We start from the raw sequence: 27,996 nt of genomic DNA, 5'->3' as shown, positions 1-27,996 counted from the left end.
TTCAATTTATTTATTTATCTGTCCAACTAACTTATCACTGGCTTGATGGTCTGGTAGTTAAATACAACAGGTGGACCCAAATGACAATCTTTTCCAGCCAACAGAACAGACCTCTCGTCGCCTCTGTTTATATCAACAATAATGCATAGCTTAACAGGATACCTGGCATCGCCCGGGATCCCATTACAATTTACTAATCTGTTTACCAACTATATAGCACTACCGTTTTCATCTTGAGTATCATTTTCACAATGTTTCAATGTAACATCTGACCTTTTTTTTAGGCGTATCTTGTCAAACTCAGAAATCTACATGAAATTTCGAACGGTATTATTCACTTGAGAGCTGTAAGAGTTAAGTAAAACAAGATATTGTATCCTTCTGGCTTGTGGTGAACTCAATAAAAAATACAAATGTCTGTGCCATGCTGACAGTATTTATAGAAATCAGGGGAGATCACTCTAGTTCTTAGTGGTGAAAGTACATTGCTAATTAGCAATTATACAATTGATAACATTTGAAAACTAAACTAAGTTTAAAATGAGGTCAAATGAAAAAGTATATCGTTTAGGAAATTGAAAACAAGTGTCTTATAAACTCTGAGCAAAACCAACAAAACGTTGAAACTGGGCGTTGTAAACATAGCAAAAATGTTCACGAAGTCACAGAAAATGGTTGGATCCTTTTACCGCTCCAGAAGATATCTCACTAATGATGCAATTCTCTATTTATATAAAAGCCAAATATGTCTAAGGATGGAGTACTGCTGCCACATCTGGGCAGGAGCTGTTAAAAACAGTCTATCCTGCCTTGACAGAGTACAAAATAGACATCGTGGCTTGGTGGAGGATGATTGTTTCTCTTCCCTGCAACCTCTCTCCCACAGGAGAGACGTTGCAAGCCTGTCTCTGTTTTATCATTTTTTCCATGGCAAGTGCTCGCCTGAGCTCCATTCTCTGCCCCCCCCCGCCAATCTTTCAAGAAAAACACTCGACTACCTGAAACCACTGTCAATAATTTTCCTCACTCTTTATCCGTGCCTAAATCAAAACGTAGATTCCATGAACAAAGCTTCTTTCTTTGAACTGCACAGCTGTATAACTCTCAACGAACTAACGAAAAATACAAATTCTAGTTCTTAGCCATGACTAGGTAGAAGTTATAATTTAACCATTCTCTAATATTATGATAATTTGAATTACTAGCGGCGGCAGGGGGCTTTGCCCAGTCGTAAAATGTGCTTAAACATAATGTAATTTGTGCAGATTTCGTATAATATAGAGCCGTGATTTCAAAAGCAAAATAAAATGTATTTGGGTGCCATCAGCTAGAATTGAAACTGAAAGCAAAACTATAGCATTCAAAGCTGGTGATGTTACCACTGTACCAATGTGACACGCATTAAAAATAAAGGATAAATGTACAAAATGTATAACGAATTCTTCAATTTTGACCTCTTAAAAAATATTTTACCCAGCAAAAGACCAATAAAAAAAAACTGACCAATAAAAATCCAATCATTTGAGGTCTCTAGCCCAATTCTGTGACTCTTAGTTTCAGAAGAGATAGAGTTTGAAAACATGGAGACAGGCAGACATAGTGAGTTTTATAAATTAGATTTCAAGGATTCGACAACTGTTCTCATCTTGAATGTTATTTCCACAACTTTTCACCCAATGTAACCTCCGACCTTCTTCTGGTGTACCTTGTCATCAGCCTCTAGAATTTTGCTGTTAAACTCAGAAATCTGCATGAAATTTTAAACAGAACCCTTTATTTAAACATGTTGAAAGCATGCTTTTTTTTTGCTGTTAGCCCTGACTGGGGAGTATTTTTTTTACTGTTAGCAATGACTGGGGAGTATTTTTTATTTTTTTTGCTGTTAGCCATGACTGAGGAGTATTTTTTTATTTTTTTGCTGTTAGCCATGATGAATTTTTTTTGAATATACACACACACTTAATTCCATGACAAGTTGGTACATGATAAAAGTTTTTGTTCATTGCCATAAGTGCTAATCTGAATAAGCTCCCAATGTTTTCTTATAAAACTCCTAACAGACATTTTTCATTCATAAAACTCCTAACAGACATGTCTCATCCCTAAAACTCCTAACAAACATGTCTCATCCCTAAAACTCCTAACAAACATGTCTCATCCATAAAACTCCTAACAAACATTTTTCATTCATAAAACTCCTAACAAACATGTCTCATCCATAAAACTCCTAACAAACATTTTTCATTCATAAAACTCCTAACAAACATTTTTCATTCATAAAACTCCTAACAAACATTTTTCATTCATAAAACTCCTAACAAACATTTTTCATTCATAAAACTCCTAACAAACATTTTTCATTCATAAAACTCCTAACAAACATTTTTCATTCATAAAACTCCTAACAAACATTTTTCATTCATAAAACTCCTAACAAACAATTCAGATTTTAAATTTACATTTTATTGCTAGAAAATTTTAACTGGCATTAAATTTCAATTCACTTATGAATATAAGATTTTTTTTTTTTGTCAAATAAAACATACAAAATGAAAATAGGAAAAGAAATCTGAACTGGATAGGATTTCCCTTTTCTTTTCTGTCATGTAAACAAATAAACAAAAGGAAACTGACACAATTATGAAAAAAAATCAAGATTTCAATTCTGAACTTTTGAGATGCAAATTTTTATATTATTTCAATTAATCAGACAACTATTCTCACCTTGGGCGATAACATACTACAAACATTAAATTACTATTATACAGAGGAGATACTTTTATGCTTGTAGTGTGTTACCACTGGGGCTGTGACAACAGAATATTCTTTTGATTTTTTTTTTTACTCCTCAATATATATATCTGTTAATATCTTATGCTTTTTATATAGACAGATGTGGTTCTCGGTTGAATGACTGTGTCTAACTGTATCGGATATATACTCGAGAGTCAGAAGAATGAAAAGAATATGCTGTTGGCACAGCCCTAGTTATTAGTACAACGTTTTGGACGATGCATCCCGCGACTTTCTTCGGGTGTTGAATACACGTTTCCTTTTCTCTGCTAAGGAAAAGAGGGGGGGGGGGTCGCTCTGCATTACAGGAATTTTTTTTACCTAATATTAACAATTACCATAGATATCTTGAAAAATCGAGTCATAATAAAGCCTTAAAAATATCTTAGTGACCCCTAAAGATTGAACTTTATGATCTACAGACCCACCCACAAACCCACGGTTCAAATTCTTGCAATGCAGAGCTAACCCCTCTTTTCCTTAATAAACATGAATTTAACATCCAATGAAGGTCGCGGGGTGCAGCGACCAAAACGTGCTGACAACACCCAAAAGGAGATTAATTGTCCGATCAATCAAATTAATACAAACAAATCAAGATTTCCTTCAGAATAAATTCCAAATGGAAGAATGGTTATCGTCATCATCAGAAACGTCATCTTCATCGTCTTCATGAGCAGGAGCCAAAAAATCCCCCTCGTTCAACATTTTGCCAGGATTTTTTGCTGACGACGGATGCTGAATTTGACGAAGCGACGAAGTTGAAGGTTGCTCCATGGCAACAAGAGAATTTGGATTCTTATTCTGATCCGGGTACATTTCCATTTGATCCTCGTCTCCTGGACTAGCCACCATTTCCTCATCTTTGCAATCCGTAGTAACGACCTGTTTGGCATGAACCTCCAACTTGTTTGGATTCAAGAGGGCCACGTCCCCCAACATTTCCAAATTGTAGGTGATGTTCACTTCTTCAGACCCTCCTCCACCAGCGGCAGCGGCACCCGCGTTCATCAAAGTCTCAGATGTGGTCGGCACAACCTCAAATGTTTTATTATCGTCTTCTGCTGTCGACGGCTTCTGTTCTAGTTCACCGGATGTTTCTTGAGTTTTAAAATTGCTTGCTTGCAACGCATTCATGTCGATGTCTTGTTCAATTAAGTTAACACTTTCATAGCGAACCATTTGAAGGCGGAGTAAACCATCAGAATGCATCATGTACCTAAAAAATGAGACGGAAAGAAATTAAATCAAATAAAATACACAGAAAAGAATAAAACAAAATTGATCTGTTTGGCTGTCCATAAAAGGTGTATATATATATATATATATGTATGTATGTCAGGTCATGTCATATGCTACTGGTACCATGTAACCCAGTACTACCTGCCTCATGGTCGGGTCACCGGCGACTAAACTGGTTCCCCCCACCAGACTTGTTTGGTGAGGAGGGCGGCTAGTCTCCCTGAAGGATTAAAAACAAGACCTTCCAAAGGGCGAATGAACTCTTTTTCTGGGTCAACGGCCAACTAGCACTGTGTATATTTGTGTGTGTGAATGTGTATTGGGGTGGAGAGGGCTCCCGTAAGCTGTGGTGAAGGCAACCTTTCTAGGAGAAGCAAATCTCTGATTTAAAAACCCATAAAGCAGAAGACGAGTACCCACATTAAGCTGGTCTGCAGTTTAATTTGTTGTTGGCTATCTTGCTCTTGCTTGTTGCTGGATCTCAACATTTTGAACCGAGAGAGAGACTTAGCTGTCGTACAAAGCTAAGACTCTGTAACATCATATTTGTATAGATACTCCCTCAGACATTTGGGCTCATGGATTTTAAATGTCTGAGGGAGTGGCACTCGTCTGACAAGACGTTGCAATCATCATATATATATATATATATATATATATATTTTAAAGCCAAAAACAATGCAGAAGAAGACCGGAAAAGATGAAGTAAAAAAGAAAAACAAACAGATGTAGACGAGTATGGTTGAGTAGAGGAGTGTCTAACCTTTATTTGACTATCATTCTTCACTTCAATGTATAATTATTTATAACCAAGTTGCTGGTATGTCCGGTGTATGTAAAGTCTGTGGGTGGTGTGGAACTTTGATTAATTTTGAGAGAAAGGTACCTCTCTTTTTCAAAATAAAAGACAAAAGTGGATTCAAGATGGCGGAGAGAGCGTGGCAGTCCTGCAGAAATATTTTATTTAACTTATATATTTATTATATTATTTCTGTTGTAAACTTTGGTTATATATTTATATATATGTATTTTTTTTTATTTTATACAATATTGCATAATTTATTATTATTATTGTTTTTTTTTTGTTTTTTTTTTGTCTCGTTTATCCGGTGCTGTTGTTGAAGTTTTTATTTATTTTTTTTTGTGTTCTGTTTTTAGTTGTTTTTTTTAATGTTTTTATTTTGTTTTACCTTTTATGTATCTGTATTCGTGTGTTGAGAAGGTGATAATACTCAGTTATAATCCTCTGTCTATGTTACGTGTATAAGCGCTTATTTATTTATTTTTTTACACAGTGATCACCACTTATTAAGGCCCGGAAGCCACTCAGGGATAAGGATTATTGCAAGTACATTACATTAGTGAGGAGATTTTCTGAAGTGTTTACTTAAGGGGGCGGTTCATTAGGAATTTGTTAACATTGGACTTGAAGACATCCAAGTTGTAGTCCGGAGGGAAGCAGGCAGATGGAACAGAGTTCCAAAGGCGTGCAGTTCTAAGAAAGAAGCTTTGTTCATGGAATCCGCGTTTTGATTCAGGCACAGATATAGAGCGGGGAAAATTTTTCACAGTGGATTCAGCTTATTTATATATATATATATTTTTTTTTTTGATCTAATTAATGCTCTATATAGTTTGAGTCGTGTGTTCTTGTCGGCTCCCCAATCTGTATGGGCGATGAATTGTAGGAGTTGTAGTGTTTCCCTAGGTGCTTGTGTTCATTTACAAATGGAACTTTTTCACCTCCAATCTGTAAGGTTGGGTCAGGGTGGAGTTTGCGTTGGTTACAGAAATGGATGCATTTTGTTTTAGTTTTGGAAAATTTGAAACCACTTTTTGTTGGCCATTTATTAATTTTATTTATGTTGCGAATGTATTTTGATCAGCAGCTGATTGAGCAGTCATTTACATATAAGGAGTTATGTATATTAAGAGAGAGTTCTTTTATAATGTTGATTTTTATGTTAAAGAGAGTTGTTGACAATATGCCGCCTTGAGGCACTCTTTGATTCTGTGAGTCTGATAAAGTCGAGTCTATGTGAACTTGGAAAGATCTGTTATGAAATTTTTTATGAATTCAGGTAATCTGCCTCTTAATCCAATGTTGTGGAGAGCTTTTATGATGCCGTGTTTCCAAGTGGTTTCATATGCTTTCTCAAGATCGAAAAAAAAAACAAAAAAAAAACAGATGTTAAATGTTCTTTATTAATGAAAGCTTCTCTGATTTAATTTTCGAGGTTAGTGATGTGGTCTACACATCTTTTTTGGTATTCACATTGAGATTTTGAAATTATTTTGTTGTTATCGAAATGCTATACGAGACGGTAGTTGATTATTATTTCAAGCATTTTGTATAGGCAGCGTGTGAGAGCTATTGGTTTGTAGTTTTCTGGGTTTGATGTACGTTTCCCCAATTTGGGTATCGGTATTATTGTTGTTATAAACTTGGGAAATCTTTTTTTTCCCATATCTTATTATAAATTTTGAGAATGAGTTTTTATGATTCGGGCAGGATTTGTTTAAGGAAGCTGTAGTGCACTTCATCTGGTCGTACAGCCGAGTTATGGATTTTCTATGGCAGTTATTAGTTCATTGAGTGAGAAGCTTTCATTGTAAGGCTCTTGGTTTTTTTTTTTTTTTTTTTTTTACAGTAGGCATCACCACTATCAAGGCCCAGGGGCCACTCAAGGATAGGGGTTAAAGAGTGCACAGTAGTCAATTGGACCATATAGTAATTGTCAGTAATGGAAATTCAGTAAATTTGTTAACTTAAGGGAACGGCTCATCAAGAACTTGTTTGCATTGGTCTTGAAGACAACCATATTGTAGTCAGCTGGAAAGCAGGAAAATGGAAGACAGTTCAACACGCGTGCAGTTCTAAAGAAGCTTTGTTCATGGAATCTACATTTAAGTTTAGGTACAGATAAAGAGTGGGGGGAATCATTGATAGTGTTTTCAGCTAGACGAGTGTTTCTTGTGAAAGTTTGGCAAGGGGGAACCATAGATTGAAGCTCAGTTGAGTTACTTGCCATGAAAATTTATTTTATATTTTTCTTCATGTTTCTTAAGTATTTGAAATTGTTTATTGTAGTGTTTTGATGAATTTTTGACAAAGGTTTTAGCTAGTGCGTTGGCAGTATCTTTTTTTTTTTGTTATTTTCTGCGGGTTTTTGTGAGAGGTTTGATCGGGTTAGGATTATATTCTCCGGATATTTTCCTAATCATTTTCCAGATGGTTTTGGGTTTAGTGGTGGTGTTGATTTTGTTAAATTATTGCCAGCAGAATTTTTGATCTTTTAATTGTTTTTCGAGTTTCAGCTTTTTTTTTTTTTTTTTTTGCATTCTATTAAGTTGTTGGTTGTTTTTTTAATTTTTCGTAAAGCTGCCTTTTTCGGTCTGATAGCCATTTTACATTCTGGATTGAACCAGGGTTTCTTTTTTGTTTTCCTGAAGGAGAATTTTTGGGTATGCATTTTTTTTGCGTACTTTGATGAATTCTTCCATTGTTTGGATTTGGTGTTCTGTTAATTGTAGTGAACAAAGTTCTTTGAATTTGGCCCAGTTGTTTTTTTTTCATGGAGATCACCACTTATCAAGGCCCAGAAACCACTCGGGATTAAGGGTTATTGCGTATACAGTAATCAATGGGATAGTGTTGTAGTATTTGTTAGTATTGGAGATTTGATAAAGTGTCATTACTTAAGGGGGGGGCGGTTCATCAGGAATTTGTTTATGTTGGACTTGAAGACATCCAAGTTGAAGTCAGGTGGGAAACAGGCAAGTGATATGTGGTTTTGGATGGAGTTATTATAATCAATTATAATAGGGTAGTGATCACTTCCACCTGGTTCTTCGTAAGGGCTCCATGTGTAATCTAAAATCCAAGATTATTTACTTTAAATTTTTATATTAATTTTATATTTTTGTTGGTTTTGTTTTTTCTAAGTTTTTCAGTGTATTCATATGTAATTGCCTAACAAAAAAAAAACAAAAAACCCTGAGCATGCGGTGTCCACTCCACGAGTAAAAAATTTACTTTCACCATGACTAATGTTTGTGCAAAATTTAAAAAAAAATTTCAAGGCGTGGTTATTGAGAAAAGTGTGAACAAACGAACAGGAGTGAATTACTAGGTCCAATTCCTCGTTTGTCAGGAAGCAACAAAAAAAAAAAAAAGGGAGGGGGGAGAAAGAGAATCACATATTTTGGGGAAGCAGGGGGGGCGTGATTAAACAGTAATTGACAATAATACCAAAGAAATCTTGCATTTTTAAACGGTTTTGGTATTAGATTTTAACATATATAAAATGCATTTCAATTAAACTTTTCATGGATACATGTCATTTTGCTAAGGTATAGCAACATATTTATGTTCATTTACTGTAGATTATTTGGAAAATATTGATTTCTAGAGATTTTCAATCGCATATTCTGATTCCTTGTACAAAAATACACTTATGGCAATTTTTATGGCTTAATCTAGTGTTTTTTTGTTTTTTTTTATAGCATTTTTTCTGAAAAATTTATGTGAAAAAATGTGATGAAATGCATAAAGAGAGGAATAATTTACCAAACGTGCAAATCACAAAAGTAATTTGTTATTTTTAGTCAAAGTTTAAAAATTCACAAAAGATTCTTAACTTATCTAGCTCTTTCTATGTATGCCATTATTGAGATATATTTTTTTCTTTTTATAAGAGAGTCACCACTTATCAAGGCCCGAAGGCTACTTGAGGATAAGGATTAATGAATGTAAGGTAGCAGTGTAGTAATCGTTAATCGTGTAGAGTTGGTAGAATCTTATTAATTAAAGAGACGGCTCAAAAGAACTTGTTCACATTGGACTTGAAGATGACCATATTGTAGTCAGCCAAAAAGCAAGCCAGTGGAACATGGTTCCATAGACGGGCAGTTCTAGGAAAGAAACTTTGTTCATGGAATCTGCGTTTAGATTTAGCTTAGAAAGTAAGGGAAATTGTTGATGGTGGTTGTAGCTAGTTGAGTGTTTTTTTACGGATGAAAAACGTACCTGAATCTCGAGTAACCAGGCGGCCATTTATAGTTGTGGTGTTTCTGCAGGTGTTTGGTGAGGAATGTGCCACGGCTGAAACGTTGTTTACAAACATGACACTCATATTGACGCGTGCTGATACCCTGAAATGACACGCAACAAGAAAATGCATTTACTCTGATCTTTTTTTCTTTGAACCATTTTTTTTTTAAAATTAAACTAGCGAAGGGTGCCCGGCTTTGCCCGGTCATAAAAACACTTAAATATGATATTTTAATTTGTCCAGATTTTGTATTTATTATTATAGAATCGTGATAAAAAAAAAAGTATTTGGGTGCCATCAGCTAGAATCGAAACTGAAAGCCAAACTTTAGCATTCAAAGCTGGTGACATCACCAACGTGACACGTATATGAACTAATTAAAAATAGACTAAAATGAATGTAAAAAGTGTATAATGATTTTTCATTTTTGACCTCTTGAAAACTTATTTTAACCGGCTAAAGACCCATAAAAGAATGGTCCATAAAAAATCCAATCATTTGAGGCCGCTAGCGCCGCTCTGTGACTTAGTTTCGGAAGAGATAGAGTTAAAAAAATATGGAGACAGACAAACAGACATATAGTTTTTTTATATATTAGATTTATTTAATGTTATTATATTAATTTAACTAATGATTACCGCTTATAATTTTGGAAGTAAATTCGCTTAATTAAATACTACTTTATTGAAACAAACTTTATGACAAAAAAACAAAAAACTAAAAAAAAAAACACACAAAAATTTAATTTTACAGAAAACAATCCAGTAATTTTGTCTTTTAATTAAGAAATTGGTACTTGTACAGTTTAATCAAGACATTAAAAAATGAAAATATTGAAAAAAGGTTATATTGTACGTATCTGTCTATTTAATTTTATTGACTTTCAAACGTTAATTATTCCACATTTCCCCGCATTGGCACACATTACATTCGGTTTTCGGTATAAAAAAAAGCCAAACTCGACTCTAATCACAGGCCCAGAGCCAGTGGTCTCTAGAGAGCTAAGTAACGTTTGGTCAATGTCGACTTCGTCATATCAGACAGGGGGAGCGGGTTTTTAAAAACAAACAAACCGATTTATTGACCTCATTAAAAACTGTCCCGCACAAAATGCTAACTGCTGAATAGCTATCACCGTCACGTCAATCAAAAACGCGCACCTGTTTTTTTTTCCACACTTTACTATTTTCCAACTGCGCGTCGTAAAGGCTTCGGTTTTTTTCACACACACCTACAAACACCCGGGCAATGCCGGGTACCCCTCGCTAGTGTACAATATAACTTTTTTTTCGATATTTTCATTTTTTAATGTCTTGATTAAACTGTACAAGTGCCAAGAAGTTATCCCCAACCCCTGAAAAAAAATTCTTAAAAAAACAAAAATAAAACATATCTTTATAGTGTATGTACCTACGACAAAAAATATATTGTATACCAAAAGTCATATGAATGAATCAAGTAGAAAAAAAAAAAAAAAAAAATACAAAGGGAGGTAATTATTTTCTGAAAACTGAAAATGTTAAAACAATTTAGCAAAACTCAGTTTTCAAATTGGTTTTGAAAACTTTTCATTAATAATTAAATTTTCTACCTTAATCGTTTTTTCATAATTTTTGGATATGTTCATTATTGCAACACGACAAACTTGAAATTCAATGTTACGATATTAGAATCCCGAAGAAGCACCAAAGTTTATTGAACACTACCAGACCGCCTGTAGCATACCAAGATTGGATAAAATAAAAGTTGTTGATTACTCGACAGCAAAATCACAAGACTGACAGATATAACCATGACCAAGTTTTTGCCCATGTATGGTCAAGAATAAAATCGAACATAGACCAGGTTTAACAATAAAAAATAAAAATAAATCTTTCTGTAAATACTCAGGTTGGGTTGATTAATCGGAAAAATCAGAACTTTTGTGTGTCAGAAAAATTGTGCCTTCATCCAATGAAAAAAATAAAATTATTTACAAATTGTGCCTTTATCCAATGAAAAAAAAATAAAATTATTTACAAAAATTGTGCCTTCATCCAATGAAAAAAATAAAATTTACAAAAATTGTGCCTTCATCCAATGAAAAAAATAAAATTATTTACAAAAATTGTGCCTTTATCCAATGAAAAAAAATAAAATTATTTACAAAAATTGTGCCTTCATCCAATGAAAAAAATAAAATTTACAAAAATTGTGCCTTTATCCAATGAAAAAAATAAAATTATTTACAAAAATTGTGCCTTTATCCAATGAAAAAAATAAAATTATTTACAAAAATTGTGTCTTTATCCAATGAAAAAAATAAAATTATTTACAAAAATTGTGCCTTCATCCAATGAAAAAAATAAAATTATTTACAAAAATTAGCTACAATTACGTTATAAAAAGGCAGTACATATTTATTTCAATATCTAAAACTATATTCCATTCAAAAATTTTATTCTCTTCATCGACAATGGTAATGAAACCACATGAGCACCTGCACCTCCCTGTGCCCCGAGGCTAACAAACCCATCTAAATATACTTTGTCCACATCCGAGTTAAAATATTTAAAACAAAAATAAAATTAAGGAAAAGGTATTTATTTCCTGTCCACAGTGAGAAATGTGACACAAGGGTCGAAAAATAGGATTGAAACATCAGCCCCCTCGAGGAGGAGCACTACTTTGGTCCTGAAAAAGATGCCTGAGCAGCTCTGTGGGCATTCCCCCAGTCCAGTAGAAGTGCCTCAGTCACTTAGCAATAAGCTAACCCCTTCTAAAAGAGCAAAGCCTAGAAGAATGAACTGTAACAGAGCGAATGTAAATGCATGCCAAATGACATTTAAAAAAAAAAAAAAAAGAGAAAATGATCACGTTAGAAATGAGGAGAATGTCCGAGCTCTCGTAGGAGGCGAGGAGAATGTCCGAGCTCCTGTGGGAGGCATGAAGAACGTTCGAGATTATGTGGGTGATGTCATGGCCGTAACAATGAGGAAATAAATGTTGTTACAAAGAAAAAGCGAGTGAAGTTCTTTGTCTGCTTTATGATTGAAAACTACGTGTTGGTTCCTGGACAACATTACAGGACCTTCTAGAACTGCATGGGGGCAACTGTAATCAACAGGTCACTACAAGAATGGTCTAGACTTTGTTGATTTTGGGGCTCGAGGGAAAAAAAAATCCCTGGCAAAAGAATTAAGAATTTAAAATGGAAACTTGGTTGACCCTTCTGAAATGTGACGAGGAAGAAACGAGAAACGTAAAAAAAGTTAAATTGCTTACTTGATGGACTTTTTGGTAGTGGTTCGCCAGACCCTGATATAAGCGCGTAACATATTCACAGCCTTTTTCATGACACATCAAGACATTTTCTGAATGGATTTCCATGTGGCTGTTGAGAGTAAACTGAGTTTTAGCTCTATTCAAAAAAGAAAAAGAAAAGAAAATTAAAGAAATCACAAGAATCAGTTTTAGACATTTGGATTTCGGAAGAATCTGGAAAGCAGCCATTTTATTTAAAGACATTGAAAATTAACCCCCTTAACCCATGTCAAGCTTAACTCCTTTTCCTTTGAAATAAGCCACAGTTTGGATGCCTATATATATATATATAGAGAGAGAGAGAGAGAGAGATAGAGACACACACAAAGTACCCTTTTCTTCCGCCTTTGAAGTTTTGCCATTACTTTTGGATAATGCCAATTTTCTCTCATCTTTTGATGAGAAGCATTTAGCTTTGAAATGTTATGGCCTAAAGAGATCCCCCCTCCCTCCATTCCCCCCTACTTTAATGGTTTTTATCCTTATTGACATGATATGTAATAAAATTCATTTTTTTTCCCCTCAAATTTTCATTTTTTTATTTCAACTGGGGATGGGGATCCTACCATCTCATATATTCCAACTGAGCGATCTATTTTTTAAATATTCTAACTGTCCCTTTAAGTGCAACTGCTTGCATCTTTCTTGCACTTAGTTCACAGAGTATATTTGCCGAGAAGTTTTTGAAATTGTTTTGCATGAACAGATCACACTACTTGCAAAACTGGTTTCATTTCTACTCCAATAGTATATATGTATGCTAGACATTGAAATTCTCTTCCAGGTTCCTACTTCCCTGACTGTACTGACATGCAGAAGTTTAAGTAAACAGACATCTTGTTGCTCAACTCCCTACATAGTATCTCTGCAAATTATGCCCCAGATAGTAGCCCCTTACATGAAAATGGCACTGTGCCTTGTTTGGGTTGAAAATGCAAAAAAATGTCATTGTTTGAGCATACAATGAGAAGTTAAGCTTACAGAGTCATTTTAAAAATAGGCGAAAACAATCCCCCCCCCCCAAAAAAAATATACATATTTTTCCATGAACAGATGGTCAACCTCAAATTCAAGATTGTCACCATATGTCAATTATTCAAATTTTTATTGTATTGCTATGAATAAGAAATACAGAAAAAAAAGAAAAAAAAACGCAAAAAACAAAAGAAATGAGAAAAGAAAAACAGAAAGAAATGAAAAAATAAAAAAGAAAAAAATAAAGAAAAAAATGAAGGAAAAAAAAAAAGATGAAGGAAAAGAGAAAAAAAAGACGAAGGAAAAAAAAAGATGAAGGAAAAGAGAAAAAAAAACGCAAAAAACAAGAAATGAGAAAAGAAAAACAGAAAGAAATGAAAAAATAAAAAGAAAAAAGAAAAAAATAAAGAAAAAATGAAGGAAAAGAGAAAAAAGAGAAAAAAAAAATGAAGATAAAAAGAGGAAATAAAAAAAGTTGATTTTTCTTACTTGTATTCGCATTTTGGACACTTGAATTGCTTCTCTGTCGTATGCTTGTACAAAAGATGATTCCGTAATCCGTGTGGGTTCGGGCAAGTCATCTCGCACAAGGGACATTTGTAGGAATTCACTTTTCACAGAAAGTACAAAAAAATTTTTTTTTTCAGACAAGGATATTGTAATTTGCTTGAAGCATTATGTATATTATGTAAAGAATTGTGTTTAAAGGCTACTACAATGCAGTTTTGCAGAAAAACTTTGTCGGATATGAAACAAAGTAAACTGAATACACAATATTGAAAAATTTCAAAAATCTGTTTATTAATCATTTATTTACCGTGATGTCTTGAACCATGATATCATGGTGTTATTTTCTTTGATATTTCTAAGTAAACCTCATCTTCAAAAAGAAGGAAAATATACAAACACTCGGTGAAAGTACGCTTATGCCTGGCTTGATACATTATATTGATAAATAATGGCACTTCTACAGATCAGTGACATGAGGCGAATGTGTGTACTTTAGTTTCGAGAACCACTGACAGATGTCGCTTGTCAGCTAAAGAACAGGGGTCAATAACTCTTCCTTTTCTAAAAATGTGTGCAAACTAAAACTATATTTGTGGGTGGAAAAGCAATAATTCTAAAAACAATCTGTAAATGTTTCATGGTTTTATATTTTATTTTCAGTTATGAATCACTCATTGAAAAGAAATTATATTAATCCATTAAAATTATATTTTGATACATTTTTTATTCAATAAATGTTTCGATTTTCATATTTTTTTGTTATCGTAAACACTTGCTTATATTTGAGGTTCACATAATGCCCGGTAGACGTCAGTTCTCTTTCGAAGACCAGGAGTCGATAACTCTTCAATAACTCGTCGATAACTTAACTAATATGTCATGCAGAAGTGGCTAAATAATTTATAAGTGAGAATTATTGAAATCTTTCAATATTGTTATACATTCTTTTTAATTTGTTTCATATCCAACAGCATTCAACCTTACAAAGAATTTTCAGCTTGCTTGAGTGTTATTTTCATGTTTTGGTCAGTGTAACCTCCGACCTCCTTGTCTTGAGGCGGCATACACCCCGGATTGGTTAAGCCAGCTCCTTCCACTGAATTCACTGCATCTTGCATGAAAGCTGATCATACCCGGCGATCTATCGCCAATATTGACTATCAACAGGCAGTCACAATACATTGTTGAACTTACAATCAATTCGGTATCTTGCTTAATCGTTCTGACCACGGCATCACTTCTTACAGTCCCGTTTCTTAATGCGTTTATTAAAATAATGCGTTTATTAAAATGTCAGATTGAAACAAAATGAGATTTTAAACGAAACAAATTTATAATCTGATGAAAATAAATGAGTTTCGATAAACAATAATTAAGAAAAATAAATATGAGTTTTGATAAACAATAATTAAGAAAAATAAATATGAGTTTTGATAAACAATAATTAAGAAAAATAAATATGAGTGTTGATAAACAATAATTAAGAAAAATAAATATGAGTTTTGATAAACAATAATTAAGAAAAATAAATCCGGCGTCTTACAGATTTTCAATGTCTATTTCCAAGGATTTTTCAAGGTCTTCTCAAGTTTTCAAAACAAAATTTGGGGTTTGTTTTACAATTCACAGGGATTCGAAACAGCGGTAAAAAAAAGACAAATATACAACAAATAAATGTTACCATAGTTAATAAAAGTTACCTGGCCACCGACCTTTTTTTTTTTTTTTTTTTTTTTACATAGGCATCACCACATTATCAAGGCCCAGAGGCCACTCAAGCAGCATTTTTTGTGGTTTGAAGTAGTTTTGAATGCTTTTCATTTCATCTCAAATATTAACTTTCTTTATGGCTTTTAAATTTCCAACAAAGATCACTATGATCTTGTCCATTTTTTTTCGGCCCATCCAGCCTCATTTTAGGTCATCCCAATTTTTTTTTAGTGGAGGTGGGAAGGGGGGGGGGTGTTCACCATTGGGGAGTCCTGTCAGCAGAAGCAAAGTATTTGGGGGTGGGGGGTCATTTTTATTTATTACAGTTGTACTACTACTCTGGAGAAGTGAGGTCAGAGATTATGCAACCATTGCTTTACAATTATATGCACAAACACTCTTACAGGAGGTATCCATTGTCTCTGGTGGCAGAACGGAGGCGATTAATCGTTCCTTAAATATCAGTTTCAGTCTTTGGTTCGTCTTAAAATCTAACACAATATTGAATATTTAGTCGTATTAATTGATTAGTTTTTGTTTTATGGCATATCAACCCTTTTGGGGTTATTTAATATTGAATTCAGTAATTTTGAAAAACGTTTTTATGCTTCACGTTTTATATCTTCAAATATTTATTCATGGTGTTTGGTTTGATTGCTCTGAAGAAGAAAAATGTTTTTGGTTTTCACATTGCATAAGATGATTGAGTTTTGCAAAGGGAAATGAAAAAACATCAATGTTTAGTGAATTTTTGGTCAGGATTGGTTGGTTGGTTGTTTTTGTTTTACGGCATATCAACCCTTTTCGGGTTATTTAATGCCGAATCCAAAGATTTTGAAGAAAAAATTTTTTTAATAGAATATATTTGTTGTTTTCACGTCGGTTTCTATTTAACCCATAGTTGGGACCCAAACAGGTACTACCACTCCGGGTCAGAGTGGACCTGGGAGCAATGGTAATTAAAGGGTGGCTCCACACTCCCCAAAGCCCACAAGCTGGGCCCTCACCACTGGATATAGTTTAAGGTCATATCCAGGACCCCCATTGAGGGACTTTTACCCTCTGCAGGGGGGCAGTCGGCGTATTCTAATGCCCCACCGACAGGGCCTTTGGTCAGGAAGTCAATATCTTCAGACAGCCTGATCTGGTTGCATGAGATGGCCTTACAGATATTACCACTCTGGGCTAAAGTGGACCTGGGAGCAATGCTAACTAAGGGGCAATTCTGCATTCCCTATTGGATGTATTCCAAGGTGATACTCAAGACCATTAGTGGTGTGGGAAATTTATTCTAATTCAAAACGCGAAATGCATAAGGCAGCCATAATATCAAGTTTTTGAAAGAAAAAAAATCTTTTCTTACAATTTACTCAGCAAAGATCTTTATGCACTCAAAGTATGCACGGCTCATCGTACATGTCTCACCAAACAAATCACAACTTGCACGAATCATGCAAGATGCAAGACCTACAGCACCAGACTCTTCTAAAGGGGACGATTTGCTAGTTTGATCATACCATGAAGAGGAATTCATTTAAAAGCATCCACTGAATAGGAGCGCAGAGAAAACCACATGAAGCCAAAAACGGGAACGGCCAAGCCTCAAACGGGAACGGCCAAGCCTCAAACGGGAACGGCCAAGCCAAAAACGGGAACGGCCAAGCCAAAAACGGGAACGGCCAAGCCAAAAACGGGAACGGCCAAGCCACAAACGGAAACGGCCAAGCCAAAAACGGAAACGGCCAAGCCAAAAACGGGAACGGCCAAGCCAAAAACGGGAACGGCCAAGCCACAAACGGGAACGGCCAAGCCACAAACGGGAACGGCCAAGCCACAAACGGGAACGGCCAAGCCACAAACGGGAACGGCCAAGCCAAAAACGGGAACGGCCAAGCCAAAAACGGAAACGGCCAAGCCAAAAACGGAAACGGCCAAGCCACAAACGGGAACGGCCAAGCCAAAAACGGGAACGGCCAAGCTAAAAACGGGAACGGCCAAGCTAAAAACGAGAACGGCCAAGCCAAAAACGGGAACGGCCAAGCCAAAAACGGGAACGGCCAAGAGAAATGTAGAGCTGGCTCCTACTTTTGGTTTTAAATGGTTTAAGTATGCTGAGGAATCGGTTGCTGATCAGCATGTGTGGATTGCAATGAACTCATTTGGAAATGGTCCAATACACTCGGAATGAATTCTGTTAACATATTTTATTGTAATGAAAATCAGATTTAGACTACTGCTATCTTTTTTTTTTAGACTGAAGATTCGTGCACCATAAAAACAAAAATTAATAAAAGTTGCGTTAATGGTTGCTCACCTTCTCCTAAGATACTTGGTATATTTTTATAAATCACACTACTACGAAAAAAATATTCTCATTAGTTGTGTGGTGGTGGTGATGATGATGATGCATTCCACTTTTGTTTACCGAGCATGAAGGAGTTGATATCAAAAGAAATAGTTCAAGTTGTTGGACTTACCATGTATGCGAATATGGTCACGAAGTAAACGTTCCGTCTGGAATTTCTTTTTGCAATGGGAACACTGATAAAGTTGAGCTAAAAAAAAAAAAAAAAGATAAAAAAAAAAAAGATAAAATTGTAAGAAAAGAAAAAAAAAAAGGTAGAAGAAAAATGAAATTAAAAAAAAAAATTGTGAAAATGTAATAGCAATTTCATTTGTAATTTATGAGGCTCCTTTCCTAACAGCTCCTTTGAGAAATATTAAATATTAAGAGGCATATTTGGTAAAACAGAGGGGAAAAAGTGGTCGATATGTTGGTAGAGCTAAATATGTTTTTATTATTTCAACCTTGAGAGTATTTGCTTAAATCATTACAAGATTTTTCATCCTATCTATAGAAACAAATTATCCAGACCATGTCGTCAGACAATTTAAGCTAAAAATCATCAAATTTTTTAGCTTAAATTGTCTGACGACATGGGCTGGATAATTTATTTATCGAGTCTATAGAAACAATCTTGTAATGATTTAAGCAAATACTCCTGCAGTCGAAATAATAAAAACATATGAATTTAACATGAAAAAGAAAAAAACAATATGTGCCACGATTCGTCTGTTTCATGTGTTTTATTCAAGTGATGGTAGGTTTGAATATAATAATTATTTTAGTTGTTTCCTTTCAGCATTCAGTGTCGGATAACCAGGATAGAAATGATTCATTTTGTCAATTTCTATCCTGATTATCCGATAATAATTTGAAAACAGCTAAAATAAACAATTTTATTCAACCTTACAATCTCTTGAATGAAGTCATGAAACAAATCATTGAGCAGTGTTTCTTTTTCATTTTAAATTCATATCGTCGGATTTTTTCCCCTTTTATTATCATATAAACATAAACAAGCACCACGCCACTCACTTACCGTCAGTTTGTTTCTTCAGATGATCAAAGAATTTTGTCCGATTCGCAAAGAGTCCACCACAATTTGGGCATGCCACCAATTTTTGTTGGGTATGACTACGCAGATGCTCGAGCAGTTTATGCCGCGTTTTCAAGTACACATCACAACCTGAGAAGAAGCAAAAAATGAAGACAAAAACAAAAGTCATGATTGAGCAGCATGGGAGCATTTACTTGCCTCCCCACAAGGGCACAGTTACATAATTGACCTTATGTCAAACTCTGCCCTTGTGAGAAGGCAAGTAAATAGGTGTTAATGTAGAGAAATTCCAGACAAAAAAAACGTCAACAAATAATTGTAACTAGCAGGGGGTACCTGGCGTTGCTTGGGTGTTTGGAGGTGTGTGTTGAGCACAAAAAAAAAAAAAAAAAAAAAAAAAAAAAGAAAATGTCAGTAGGCAGGCAGGTTCGAACCCATGATGCAAAGGCAGAAAAGTGAAAGAAAGCATGACATCTTACCGCAACGCTGCGAAGCCATATGAAGTTAAAAGGGTTCAAATTTAGCAATGCCAATCAAAAAGTTGACGTGCTAGGTGAATGAGTTCACGCAGGTGCAGAAATGAACGGAATAGCATGAATTTTATAAAAGTCTATCAAAACAAATGTAGAGACGACATGTGTTCGCAAATTGTAGATATTATAATCTAGGGAGTATATAAAAATTCTCGAAAATAATAACCTTTTCAAGAACTCTGCCCCGAAAAAAGCTTTTCTCAGACATACATAAACGCGCGTGGCTGTTTAGCCTTTTATATATATGGATAATACCACCGGTCTGTGGAGTTGAATCGTGTTTTTATTATAATTCAGTAAAAATTGAAAACAAAAACAGAAAAACAAGGTGCCCAGAGCGCAGAGACAAGAGGGATGAGAAAAAAAATTGTTTTTTTTTTTTTAGAGAAGGGGTCATCTTCATTTATTAGTGCTCCATGAAAAACCGTTGCCCTGCTCGGCGGCTCCATGGTGTCCTGAAGTTTGGAAACCCTACTGAAGAGAACCTACACCTACTATTGATTTTATGAAATTATGTTTATACAATTAAAGTTTAAAGCTATAAAAGTCAAGTATCATGTTTCAATTGTGCTGTAAATAGAAATATTCATTTCGAACACACCCGTCTTATAAAATAATCTACAGTTGATTTTTATTTACTGGACCCTTCTGCTTGTGCAGTGATACAATTTCTCAAATACACTTTGCGATGTTAGGCTGTATAAAGGTGTTAAATCGGACTGTTTCTGCTTTAATCAGATCTTTTCAATTATTGATACATTGAAAAATACATTTGAATGCATTTAGGTGGTTCTCAGTGATAATTACTGTTTTCATTGTCGATTTCGAGGTTCTTACTCATCAGATCGGCTTGGACAGCCCCCCCCCCCCATCCTCCGACCTGTTATTCGATCATACAGGTTGCCACTTGTAAAGATTTGTGCTACTGTTGTTGTGTAGCAGGGTTAATATTGGAGACATCAAACAGAGGATGCTAATGACATTCATATTCTGCGAGAGACATTTATAACGGATCTGAGAGAGATGCGAATTCATAATTGAAAGAATGTGCAATACAATTCTTTTACATCAGAAGGGAGATAATTCACTTATGATGGAGGAGGGGACAGACAATTAATACTTGGAAGGGTTTTATACAAAGTTCATTTAGATGATTGAAAAAACATTTACCTTTCAATTGTAATGACGACACGAAGACAAACAGTTAAAAAATATAGATGGCGATTTCTTTAATCATCAGCCGGCTGATTGATGACTCAGGAATTCAAGCTTGTATGACTACATGGTCTACTCTTACCCCTTTCGCCTCTAAGGGCATTAGTTTCACTAAGTTGCTGTCTGACTCATCTCTAACTGACTATCACTGCGACTGTGATTAACTTCAAACCCTGTCTCAATATATTGAGAATCTCCTTTATGACATCAGAGGTGTGCTCAACCAATGCGACTTTATCACGTTTCAATTTACCTGTGCCCTTTGCACATGTATCTAACACATGTCTCATAAACAAAAAAAAATCTGTAAATTGAATTGTATCTCTTAACCTATTTGTTATATAACATTTTCAACTTTGTTGTTGTCCATTCTTTTAACTGACATATTTAATATCCAGTTATTTATAAAAGAATGGACAATCGATCTCTCTCTCACTCTGACATAAATAATATTTAGTTATTTGCAAGAATACCAATCGTTGTGCATTCCTAGTATTTCAATATCTATTATTTTTTAACACTTGGCTACAGGGTTCGATTCTAACCTTTTCCTAATATCATTTTCAAACTAACCCGGGTAATAAAAAAAAAAAAAAAAAAAACCCGCTCTGGTCATTCATTTGTTTTTCTTAAACAAAAAAGTGACAAGGGCAGGTCTTCTATTCTATCCTTGACTAATTGAATTACTAATCAGCTAGTTTTGCTCAAACGATTGGTTCAAAAGAATCAAATTACTGTGATCATAGTGTAGTATCTGTTAACTGTGGCAAGCAGAGCCAAGGATCAAAACATTATTATTATTGTTACTATTAATTGATTTGAGTGACGGATGGTCGCTGGATGTTATTATGATTGGAAGAATAAACAATTAAATTGGGGAAGAAATGATTGATGTGTGAATCGCTAAAGGAATGCAAAAATAGATGTAAACATTATTTTGGATTTGGATAAACAAATAACTAGATGGGGACATTAGGTTGGTCTGAGACACGTTATGAGATGATGTAAGAGAACACATGATGTAGTTAGTTTGGGAGATATTCAGAGAGTTGAGGTTTGATCATCAAAACGGACAGACTATCTAGACAGGGGTGGACAGACAGTTAGGAGCGGGCTGTAAGAATAGAAAATGTAGACGAACTGCAGATCCTGCGAAAACTATTTGAGACAACTGTAATAAATTTATATTATAAAAATATAAAGAGTTGTTTGCAGTTTCACAAGTAAGAACAGATGTCTCAATTGGATGGTGCTGATCGTTTCATGGTTCGTCACAGAGCAGCGGGAAGATAGAAGAACTCTTCAAGAAAAAAGTTATGAAGCATATATTATTCTTCGTATACACAAACTGTAAAATATTCACATGCGATAAGTCTGATACAACATGATTCAGTTTACACGTCAATATCATATCCTCCTGGCTAACCAACATACAAATGATTTATACGTTTATTATCCGTCCATTAAAAGAACAATATCTCACATCCACTAGATAACACATGACATGTTTTAATATATCATCTCTAATTACAATATACACCAAAAGTACTTTAAAATATATGATGAATACATATGAAAAGGATGAATTTTATTTAAAATATTAATACTATAGTGTGGGGCTGATGGATTTTAATTTAAAGTTAAACTATAAAAACAATATCATGAATAAAGACACCTTAACACTCCCAGGCACATAAAATATATTTGTGTGAAGTTTCATAAAAATCGGGCCAGCCATTTTGAAATGCATTGGGAATGAATTCACAGACAGACAAAATGTCTTTTATATATAAAAGTAATAATTAACAAATTACTAAGGTTGGGGAAAGAACTAGTGATAGTTAAAAGACATTTAAAAAAAAATTAGAAAATGCTTAATTACTGAAATTAAAACTAAAAAATTAAAAGAAAAAATGCACAGACTTATCATAAGAGAAAAGGAAAACAACACTACTCTTTAAGGCCGGCAATGACCAAGATATTTCTGATTCTATCTCTTCTGATCTTGAGCACATGGTGCAATGGGAAAAAGGTGGCTGGTTAATTTTACTTAATATAAACCCAAGCTTCTCTCTTTTCATCATCAATGGCCTGATCCCTATATGGTCCAAAATTGAAATGAATGGCTCTTCTCTTGTGAAAGCACCATGTTTTGCTAAGCTTCTGAGACCTTTACTTCTGATCTGATATGGAGCACATACATCAAATCTGTTGCCAAGGTTGCTGGAGAAATGGTTGGATCATTCTACTGCTCCAGGAGATATCTCACTTCCAATACAATCCTCTACCTATATAAGAGCCAAGTACGTCATAGGATAGAGTACTGTTGCCACATCTGGGCTGGAAATCCCTGCCTTGACAGAGTTCAAAACATGATAGGCGATGCCCTACCTCTTCCCTGCAAGTGCTCGTTATAGTTCCAATCCATGGTTCCTCCCTAAATCTTTAAGAAAAAACACTCGACTAACTACAACCATTATCAGCAATTTCCCTCACTCTTTATCTGTGCCTAAATCTAAATGTAGATTCCATGAACAAAACTTCTTTCCGAGAACTTCTCACCTATGGAACTTTTCTGCTGGTCTGCTTTCCAGCTGACTACAATATGGCTATCTTCAAGTCCAATGTAAACAAGTTCTTGTTGAGCCGTCCCCTTAAATAAACAAATTATTCCAATTTTTATCATTAACGATTATTGTGCTGTTATCATAATGACCACGGTACACTCGTTAACCCTTATCCTCGAGTGGCCTTTGCTTTGGCCTTGATAAAGAAAAAAAAACATGAAAAACAAAAACGTGAAATTTGGATTGCTTTCGTCTTGAGAATTATTCTTCTCGCGTTTTGACTGATGTAACCTCTTGTCTTCTTCAGGTGTACCTTGTCGAACTTAAAGATTTATGAATTTTCGAACGGAACCCTTTATTCAATCCATGGGGGTAGCTTGCTCTCATTCCATCAGCCATGACCAGGTGGAAGTCTGAAGTCATTTGCAATTGTATTCTTAGTATTGCCTGCACTGAGGATTAAATCTTCAACCCCTGAAGAGTTCCACTTAGAACTAAATCCGTGGCGTAACGGATAAAGTACTAGGTTACATTTAGTTCTCAGCAACACTCTTCTGGAGATTGAAGGTTCAATCCGCAATGCGGGCGATTTACTAAGAATACAAATGCAAATTATTTAAGATTTCTAACGCGTCATAGCTGATGGAATAAGAGCATGCTAATTTTGTGAATTAAATACAGGATTCTGTTTGAAATTTCGTACAGATTTCAGAGTTTGACAGAAAAATTTCTAAGATAGGTTAGATTGGCTGAGAATAATACTCATGTCAAAAAAAAAAGTTAACAAAAAAAGTTAAATTTTTTTTTTAACAATGACAACAACAACAAAAAAAATTACCTTCCCATTCACAACCACAACCATCTTTTACTCTATAGCCATTCATGACGTTGGCCGCATGAAAGTCAACATGACGATAGAAATATTCAGGATTGTCATAGATTGCCTGCAAAAGCAAAATAAACTCATTTATTCATTCGGTCTGTTTAGAATTATAATCATAAAAAAAAAAAAAATACAAAAGAGTTTTTATGATATATGTACTAGTCATTGAATGAAGATGTCATATTCCAAAAATCATATGAATTTATCAAGTCGTCTGGAACACTAAACATACGTCAACAAGCGGAAATGCAAAACTTAGAATATGTTTATTTTGTTTACATTTTTTATATTTTAGCAATCTTTTCACGGTCATTTAGTTCTGCTTTCAACATTTTATTTTAAGTTTCTTTTTTCGAAATCTGTTACAGACTTATATGTTTGGGGAGAAACACTTATTTTTTTGTAAATAATTTTTTTCATTGCAGATTATCTGGATGGCGGCTCATTAGGTAGACATAAATTAAAATATCATACTCAAGCGTGATTTATAACTGGGTAACACCAGACAGACTGAGTTTTTTTAATACTTATAAATCTAAATTTAGTTTTTCATCGCCGAGCTTTTGGCTGCTAAAAATAAATTTGATAAAGTATGGCATAAATGTTTACTTCACAAAATCTCTAGTTATAGTATAGCTGGAAATATCTTCTCAATTATTAAATCATTTCTCTCTGGTAGATTCATAAGAGTATTGGTTGATGGGCAGAAATCAGAAGCTCACAGTATTAATGGTGGAGTCCCTCAGGGATCCATCCTGGGTCCAACTCTATTCCTCATCTATATTAATGATCTTCCAAATCACATCCTTACATCATTAGTAGACATTATGTTGATGGCACTAAAATCTTTGGTAGCACATCTAAGACCGTAAACGACCAAGTTCTCTCCGATTCTCTTTCCTCTGTACTTGAGCAAGTGGTACAATAGGGGAAAGAGGTGGCTTGTTACTTTTAATGCATCTAAAACCAATCTTTTATCTTTGCATTATCAACGCTCTGATTCACATCTGGCATCAATTGAAATGAATGGCTCTCGTCTTGGGGAGGCCTCATGTTTTGACAAGCTTCTGGGCTTGACTTTTTACTCCTGATCTTAAATGGAACACATACGTTAAATCCGTTGCCAAGGCCGCTGGAAAAATGGTGGGATCCTTCTATCGATCCAATAGATATCTCACTGCTGATGCAATTCTCTGTCTATATAAGAGCCAGGTACATCCAAGGATGGAATACTGTTGCTACATCTGGGCAGGAGCTGCTAGAAAGGACTTATCCTGCCTTGATAAAGTTCAAAATAGACTTCGTAGCCTCGTAGGGAATATCCTTTTCTCTTCCCTGCAACCTCTTTCTCACAGAAGAGATGTTGCGAGTTTGCTTTATCGTTATTTTCACGGCAAGTGCTTGGCTGAGCTCCAATCTATGCCCCCCCCTCGCCAAACTTTCACAAGAAACACTTGTCTAGCAGAAAACACTATCACTAATTCCCCCCACTCTTTATCTGTACCTAAACCTAAACGTAGATTCCATGAGCAAAGCTTCTTTATTAGAACTTCATGCCTATGGAATTGTCTTCCGTTTTCCTGCTTTCCAGCTGATTACAATATGGTTGTCTTCAAGTCTAACGTAAACAAGTTTTTGATGAGCCGTTCCATATAAGTTAACAAATTTACCGAATTTTCATTACTAACGATTACTATATTGTCCAATTTCTACTGTACACTCTTTAACCCTTATTCTTGAGTGGCCTTAAGGCCTTGATAAGTGGTGATGCCTATATAAAAAAAAATGTTTGGCCTTTGCTTAACTTGTAGATATCGTTTCAATCATGAAACTATGTTTTGTTATGTTTTGGTTTAAATTCTAGCTGATTGCACTCCAATCATTTTTTTGGTACTTGCACAGTTTAATCAAGACATTAAAAAAATTTAAATACTGAAAAAGGTTATATTGTACGTATCCATTTTGGACTGAAGATCTCCGAAAAAAAAAAAATAATTTAATTTGATCGAGTAGTTTTTTTTTACAGCGAAAAAACACGTTTTTATGAGAGCGCGATGAAGTCAGCCATTATGGAATTTGTTAAACACACCACGGGGAGATAACTCCAGTTAAAGCGCCGACACTCCCTCCCCATACTAGCTTTTCTTCCTAAAAATCTAACTTTTTGCTCAGTATCATAAATTGTTTTTTCGCTGCAAAAAACTACTTGATAAAATTAAGTGAAATTTTTTTCGGAGAACTTTGTTCCATAATGGATACGTGCAATATAACTTTTTTTTTTTTTTCTCGATATTTTCATTTTTTTATGTCTTGATTAAACTGTACAAGTACCATTTTTTTTTTTAATTTTTGAAATCATGACTATATATTGGGTACAATATAATATAAAATAAATGATACAAAATCTGCGTAAAGTAAAATATATTTAACTGTATTTTACGACTGGGTAATGTCAGACGCCCCTGCTAGTATTGTTTTAAAAGTCTCTTATTTCGCTATGTATTCGACAAAACTTTGCCGTGTAAAACACACTCTTTTCCATCGCATGCCGTTCCCCTGGGTTCAGTGTCACCTGCTGTCCATGCGTCCTCTTTTTCTTCTCTTCCTCTATTGTGATGTCACTTTGTGCACTGGCTTGGTCATTTGCATATGTGTCATGCAGCTGCTGCTACAAGCGCTAGCGGCTCTGGTATGATGGTAATAGAAAATCGGTGTTGCATGTGTATATTTCTTGAATGATTGAGCAAAATAAAGAGACACAAAAAATTTTGGTGGACCTGAATGAGACCCCCACTCCCCATCAGTTTAACTGGCATTCTGCAGTTGGTATTTTTTTACAACCAAACCCAGTGTAGTATAAACAACCTTAACCTCCCCATGTTAAGAACGGTTTTCGGAATAAACACTCCCAACTTTGAAAACTATTACCATCATCAAGACAGGCTCCTTGCCCGATTCAATGTGACCCTTCCTCTCCAGAGTTTCCTGTCTTCCCTCTGCCTCAGATCTTCAGGTTCATACTTGGCGTCATATGCTATCTGCTGGATGTATGTGGATCTAGGTTATCCTTTGCTTGCATATCCGTGTCGTGGAATCCATAATAATACATCACTCACTAATTCATGCTTGCTTCTCACACAGTGACCGGCAAATTGTAGGCATCTCTCCTTGATAATATTAGACATGGCAGGTAGGTTGCCATAAAGTTGCTGCTTCGTGGGATGATTTTGCCAAGATATATTTAATACTGTTCATAGCATTGAAAACTATACTATATACTAAAATATACTATAAAAATTATAGGAAAAGGGGGGGGGTAATTCTCATTCAAGTCCGCCAAATTTTCATTTCACATTTTCATAATTACACCAAGCTGTTTTGTCCCACGAAGAAAAATATTCACAATATTAATGGACCCCCGCCCCCACCTCCAAAAAACAAAAAAAAAAACAGAAAGTGCCTCACACCACATTGGATCCATCCACACTGGAGTCGTTCAGGTAAGTCCGGGATCAGGTTACAACTCTGTCCATCCAGTTTGCAAGGCTGCAGCGAGAGTTTTTGGATCAACAAGCTTCCCGTAGATTTGATCTTTGTGTGAAATGTGTGGAAGTACACGTGTCGTGTGAAATCGGAAATATGACCGATGACGGCGACATTGCATTTTCGCCATTTGCAATTGAAACAGCCGAGAACTGAAATCGGAAGTTGAAATGTGAATTAAAAAAAAAAATAAATGAATAAAAAATTTTTAAAAAAATATGAAATATATAAAATTTAAAACTGGACAATAAATTTTGTTTCCGTTTA

The 27,996-nt window shown here is 34.8% G+C and overlaps 1 protein-coding gene across 3 annotated transcripts in view; it reads right to left on the bottom strand.

The window, feature by feature from the left end:
• Positions 1-2,441: 2,441 nt before the first annotated feature.
• LOC145249034 (histone H4 transcription factor-like) overlaps positions 2,442-27,996 on the bottom strand; it is a 41,577-nt gene continuing 16,022 nt past the window's right edge. For all 3 annotated transcript variants that reach the window (XM_080110894.1, XM_080110895.1, XM_080110893.1), the window contains exons 3-10: positions 27,652-27,881; positions 24,142-24,247; positions 18,971-19,117; positions 18,065-18,142; positions 13,857-13,977; positions 12,354-12,489; positions 9,065-9,189; positions 2,442-4,012 (exon numbers count right to left, since the gene is read on the bottom strand). In XM_080110894.1, coding sequence (XP_079967020.1) covers positions 3,400-4,012; positions 9,065-9,189; positions 12,354-12,489; positions 13,857-13,977; positions 18,065-18,142; positions 18,971-19,117; positions 24,142-24,247; positions 27,652-27,881 — 1,556 coding nt within the window. In that variant the 3' untranslated portion in view covers positions 2,442-3,399. The remainder of the gene's footprint in view (positions 4,013-9,064; positions 9,190-12,353; positions 12,490-13,856; positions 13,978-18,064; positions 18,143-18,970; positions 19,118-24,141; positions 24,248-27,651; positions 27,882-27,996) is intronic.

The sequence above is a fragment of the Euprymna scolopes genome, chromosome 27 (genome assembly GCF_053919585.1).
Source record: "Euprymna scolopes isolate OS-2025 chromosome 27, ASM5391958v1, whole genome shotgun sequence".
In the NCBI taxonomy this organism is placed as follows: Eukaryota; Metazoa; Mollusca; class Cephalopoda; order Sepiida; family Sepiolidae; genus Euprymna; species Euprymna scolopes.
The sequence above is the reverse complement of the archived record's forward strand: the minus strand, read 5'-3'. Positions and strand labels throughout refer to the sequence as shown.